The sequence below is a fragment of the Poromitra crassiceps genome (assembly GCF_964638095.1).
Source record: "Poromitra crassiceps genome assembly, contig: HAP1_SCAFFOLD_1725, whole genome shotgun sequence".
In the NCBI taxonomy this organism is placed as follows: domain Eukaryota; kingdom Metazoa; phylum Chordata; class Actinopteri; order Beryciformes; family Melamphaidae; genus Poromitra; species Poromitra crassiceps.
This window is the reverse complement of record NW_028150689.1, coordinates 17,501-23,394: the sequence shown is the minus strand read 5'-3', so window position 1 is coordinate 23,394 and position 5,894 is coordinate 17,501. Positions and strand designations below refer to the sequence as shown.

Genomic DNA, 5,894 nt, shown 5'->3' with positions numbered 1-5,894 from the left:
CGTGGTGTGGAGTGGGCTGTTACCCGAAGGAGTCTGTGTCCTCGGTGTGGCTGTTATAAACCGTGGTGTGGAGTGGGCTGTGTTACCTGAAGGAGTCTGTGTCCTCGCTGTGGCTGTTATAAACCGTGGTGTGGAGTGGGCTGTTACCCGAAGGAGTCTGTGTCCTCGCTGTGGCTGTTATAAACCGTGGTGTGGAGTGGGCTGTGTTACCTGAAGGAGTCTGTGTCCTCGCTGTGGCTGTTATAAACCGTGGTGTGGAGTGGGCTGTTACCCGAAGGAGTCTGTGTCCTCGCTGTGGCTGTTATAAACCGTGGTGTGGAGTGGGCTGTGTTACCTGAAGGAGTCTGTGTCCTCGCTGTGGCTGTTATAAACCGTGGTGTGGAGTGGGCTGTTACCCGAAGGAGTCTGTGTCCTCGGTGTGGCTGTTATAAACCGTGGTGTGGAGTGGGCTGTTACCCGAAGGAGTCTGTGTCCTCGCTGTGGCTGTTATAAACCGTGGTGTGGAGTGGGCTGTTACCTGAAGGAGTCTGTGTCCTCGCTGTGGCTGTTATAAACCGTGGTGTGGAGTGGGCTGTTACCTGAAGGAGTCTGTGGGGCTGTTATAAACCGTGGTGTGGAGTGGGCTGTTACCTGAAGGAGTCTGTGTCCTCGGTGTGGCTGTTGTCGTGGGTGTAGCACACACGATGCGCGGCTACGTCCAGCTGTGTGAAGGTGCTCAGGGGCACCCCGGGGTGCCGCGCCATGTGCAGCAGGCCGTGCCGGGGCGGGACAGACACGCTGAAGCGCAGTTCCTCCGGCTGGCCACTAGAGTCCGCCACCAGCAACACGTCTGTGGTCAGGACTGACCTCTGACCCTCCTGCAGACGCACCAGTGCGCTCCGCAGCTCGATGTCACCTGTCCAAACCAGAGGAGGGTGCAGTGTCATGGAGCAGCATGTTACCTAGGTCTGAGATTCACTCACTACGTTTACAATAGACTTAATTAATGCAATATTACTACTATATATATAATAATATACTACTATAATACTCTGAAATGAATACTGTAAAACATTTCTGCATTTTAGCATTTTCTGATTATGTTAACACAAATAAGTCGGAATTAAAGCGTGGATTGGTGGTACGTGGTATTCCGATCTTAGTCGGATTATAGAAGTGCATTGTCGACATGTAAACACTTTAAAGGAGAATTCCGGTGTTTTACAACCTGCCTTATTTCCAGCTTTAAATATGATTTTTAAGTCACTCGGATGAGTCCGGTTTGATTCCCATTCACTGAAACAAATTTGTTTTGAACTGCGACCTGAAAACGAGGAAAACGGGGCATCTGAAATGCTTCTATTTCCATCTTCAGTTTCAAAATTGACGCGCGACGAAGCATAAATTAAGCTGAAATAAATCACACTATGACGTCCTATCGGAGTTTTTGCAGGATTTTGACGAGCCATGCTCTAGCTTCCAGAGAGTCTTGTTAACAGAAGAAAAGATGGTTGCCAGCAGTAAAAAGAAGTCCCAACATGTCCCGAACACGGTGGAAACATGACATTAAGGTTTCAGGTTAAACTCAGGAGGGCGTGGGTGCATGTGGGCGTCTCTACAGTCATTCATGCTACTCTGCTCTATAGCATGTAAAGGGGAATGTGAATGGAATATTGTATAAGCAACTCATGTAAACACCATCAAAAATATTGTCTCCTTTAGAATAAGGTCAATAGTGAATGATTGCAGTCCATTCACACTGAGATGCTCAAAATTCAAAACAGAAAACATTACAAATGTAGAAGTCAGTATTTTAAAGAATAGTGGCTGTAATAGTAGCAACCTCTCCAAACTGTGATATAAACTCATTTGGAAACTGTATGGACAAATTTGGCTGCTGATCAGCTCACATGAAGCTTACAGGGATATGAGTGGAGCAAGGCAGCAACACTGTCAGGGTGAGGGGTCCAAATCCCCCTGGAGCCACACATGCTAAAAATACAAGTGCTGCCTGCCGCTACTTTGGTGCTTTGGATAAAAGCGTCCATCTGGCAAACGTTAAATTGAAACTGACTTAACGAGTAAAGGATGAAATGCTGCTTTAAATTCAGATTTGGCTAAAACAACTAAAACCAAACTAAACCAAAATATCCAGAAACACTCGCTTAGAAATTAGTTAGGAGTACATGAGACAATTTTTATTTTTTATTTTTTAGTAGTGTTGAATGAGAAACTCTCCAGCGGTGTTGTGTGCTTGAACTGTTAACAAAATAAACGAATCAAAAAAAGTTTAGAAACTTGTGTTTGGTTGATCATATCTGTGCTGTTGTTTGTTACTGTATCCTCAGTATTGTATCTTATATTATCGGAGAGCCTGTTCGTTTCCCTTCACAACACAGTCTCATCTGTAAGGATCCCGCATTTGTGGGATGAGCAGCACAGCTGATCATGTGACTAGAGCCGAAGTGTTTATTGACTATTATTTTGAGTGGTTTGGGGGATTGGATGATTGAACTCAGTCAGGAGCCTGAGTTGCGGGTGGAAGAACGTAACCATACACAGACAAAAATAAGTTGTTTGAGGAGGAGGCAGCTGTTGGTCTTCAGTCTGTTAATTATTCACTCTGTGTTTCTCACCTCTCCTCCTCCAGGAGAGGAGAAGGTGCGGCGCCAGCAGGCCAACCCGCCCGCCACACCGCGCCTCGCCATGTTCACCCGACTGGACAAAGTCGGGGGGGGGGGGGGGGGGGGGGGGGGGGTCCAATTATTAAATTATGGTCAAATTATGCATGGACCACTGGGCCTGCAGTTAGGGACCACGATGATCTGAGGTGTGTGTGTGTAAAGGCAGTGTGTGTGTGTGTGTGTGTGTGTGTGTGTGTGTGTGTGTGTGTTGTGTGTGTGTGTGTGTGTGTGTGTGTGTGTGTGCGTGTGTGTGTGTGGGCGCGCGTGCGTGCATGCGTCACATAAAACCTAGTTGGCTTTTGGATGTACACGTCTTTTTTTTCTTTTTTTACTGAATTCTACCTTCAAATGTAAAAATAGAAATAATGTGTTCATGTGTTTGTGGGAATATATTGACTTCTACCTTGTTTAATTACAATAAGACTATATTGAATTGGACTTGGTCATGGTAAATGTTATGGGGAGGCTATCAGCTATCAACAGAAATCAGAAGGTTCCTCTCCCCTCTGACCTTTCTGGACGGTGCGGACGGAGATGAAGAAGCTCTGAGGCGGGGACTCGTTGTCCAGGTCACTGAGGTAGAAGCGGAAGCTGTCGTGACCTTTGAACCCGGCAGTGGTGGCGTGTGCGTACCACAGCCGGTTCATCTCCACGTCTTCCTGGGTGAAGTTTTGACCGGCCCACAGCTCCCTCCAGCCAGAGCCTGTCTGAGAGAGCAGAGAGGACAGCTTCACCACCTGAACACAGCAGCAGTCTGCTGCGCCCTGTTGCCCACTTCGCAAAAGTATCCTCGATCTGAAGGTTTTAACTAAAACGTCTCATGAGCACGTAAGTACAAGAGCACACACACTCTCACATACACACACACACACACACACACACACACCTGTAGCAGCAGCTTGCCGTAGCGTGGCATGGTGTTGAGGATGTAGTAGATGTGACCAAGGGGCGTGTCCAGGTCCTCCGCCTGCAGAGCCACACTGGAGATCACCCTGCGCTCGGCTGACTCCACCTCCAGCCCTGTGTTCCTAAAACATCACCGAAGAAAAGAGGACAGGCTGACGGACTGATAAGCCGGTCAGGGCAGCCAAGCTAACATACCTACAGAGAGGTGTGAGGACAGCTAAGCTAACCATACCTACAGAGAAGTGTCAGGACAGCTAAGCTAACCGTACCTACAGAGAAGTGTGAGGGCAGCTAAGCTAACCATACCTACAGAGAAGTGTGAGGACAGCTAAGCTAAGTGTACCTACAGAACCGGTCAGGACAACTAAGCTAACCGTACCTACAGTGTCAGGACGGTGGGCAAGCCCACCCCCTTTCTCCTGAAGATGCGGAAGTCTTTGTTTAAGCTGTAATTCCTTGAATGGCCACTTGAGGCAGGACTCAGAAGTCCCGTCGTTCCTGTTAAAATGTCCCACTTTGTAACAGTAATTAAACATCTTTACAGTCTGACCGAAACATGGTTTTGGTCTATATCGCTATTTTCACCTTTTCATAACAACTGTGGTGGGGTCATATCTTATATAACTCACCTGTTTACATTTGATAAGGGTGATGGGCACATGGTGCAGGGTTCAGACCTGAGCAGTCTGGGTGGCTGGTCGTTGGCTGGCAGCATGGTGACCTACCTGAGGAGTCTGGGTGGCTGGTCATGGCTGGCAGCATGGTGACCCTACCAGAGCAGTCTGGGTGGCTGGTCATGGCTGGCAGCATGGTGACCCTACCTGAGGAGTCTGGGTGGCTGGTCATGGCTGGCAGCATGGTGACCCTACCTGAGGAGTCTGGGTGGCTGGTCATGGCTGGCAGCATGGTGACCCTACCAGAGCAGTCTGGGTGACTGGTGTTTGGCTGGCAGAATTCTGACCTACCTGAGGAGTCTGGGTGACTGGTGTTTGGCTGGCAGAATTCTGACCTACCTGAGGAGTCTGGGTGGCTGGTCGTTGGCTGGCAGCATGGTAACCTACCTGAGGAGTCTGGGTGGCTGGTCGTTGGCTTGCAGCATGGTGACCCTACCTGAGCAGTCTGGGTGGCTGGTCATGGCTGGCAGCATGGTGACCTACCTGAGGAGTCTGGGTGGCTGGTCATGGCTGGCAGCATGGTGACCTACCTGAGGAGTCTGGGTGGCTGGTCGTTAGCTGGCAGCATGGTGACCTACTTAAGCAGTCTGGGTGACTGGTGTTTGGCTGGCAGAATTCTGACCTACCTGAGGAGTCTGGGTGGCTGGTCGTTGGCTTGCAGCACGGTAACCTACCTGAGGAGTCTGGGTGGCTGGTCATTGGCTTGCAGCACGGTGACCTACCTGAGCAGTCTGGGTGGCTGGTCGTTGGCTTGCAGCACGGTGACCTACCTGAGCAGTCTGGGTGGCTGGTCGTTGGCTGGCAGCATGGTGACCTACCTGAGGAGTCTGGGTGGCTGGTCGTTGGCTGGCAGCATGGTGACCTACCTGAGGAGTCTGGGTGGCTGGTCGTTGGCTGGCAGCATGGTGACCTACCTGAGCAGTCTGGGTGGCTGGTCGTTGGCTGGCAGCACGGTGACCTGTGCTGTCCCGCGGACTGAGTGAACGCCATCTGTCAGCTGCAGCGTGAAGACGTCCTGCAGGGTCTCCGTGTCATCGTGCACGTACACGATCTTCAAGCCTGCCATGGGGAGGAGAGGTATTTATAGGAGGAGGGGAGGAAGAGAGGAGGAGGAGGGAAACACAGTAATCAGAAATGCAACAGGATGCTGAGGACAGAACTGAAATTCATTCAAGTTAAAATGTTAAGACAAATGTCTAATTTTCTATTAGATTTTCAATTAAATTAAATTATTATTTTCTCTGGTAAATTTAAGTTTAAATATCACAAGAAGGCAACCCTGAGCTACTGTGACCAGCCAGGCGACACCAGGCGTCTACACGCGAAAATAATTTGTGCACGTAAGTAATAGAGTCAATACAGTATGTGCTAAAGATTGAGAGTCATGGAGCTGGCAGCATGCATGAGTTTGTGCTGAGAGCAAAATTGCCTGCTAAACATTTGTTTTCCTACGTGAAGACCCGGTTCAGATCTTGGACCTGGTCTCCCCTCACCTTGGCGAAGCTCCTGCAGGGTGAAGGAGCGGAGCGCCTCCCGCTGGTGGCCGGTCTCGGGGCCATGGGACTGGCTGCTGTGGAGCAGGCTGCCATGCGCTGGAGGCCGCAGCACTGTGAAGGTCAGGACGTCCGGCGGGGCGTCCAGGTCCAACGCG

At 50.0% G+C, this 5,894-nt stretch overlaps 1 protein-coding gene across 1 annotated transcript in view; it reads right to left on the bottom strand.

Annotated features, from left to right (window-relative positions):
* Positions 1–630: 630 nt before the first annotated feature.
* LOC310772016 (FRAS1-related extracellular matrix protein 1-like) overlaps positions 631–5,894 on the bottom strand; it is a gene marked incomplete at both ends in the record, with an annotated part of 19,324 nt that continues 14,060 nt past the window's right edge. Inside the window, 5 exons of the mRNA XM_083664493.1 lie at positions 631–895; positions 3,175–3,370; positions 3,550–3,691; positions 5,158–5,302; positions 5,737–5,894. The exon at positions 5,737–5,894 is cut by the window's right edge and continues 44 nt beyond it. Of these exons, the coding sequence (XP_083520619.1) occupies positions 631–895; positions 3,175–3,370; positions 3,550–3,691; positions 5,158–5,302; positions 5,737–5,894 (906 nt within the window). The remainder of the gene's footprint in view (positions 896–3,174; positions 3,371–3,549; positions 3,692–5,157; positions 5,303–5,736) is intronic.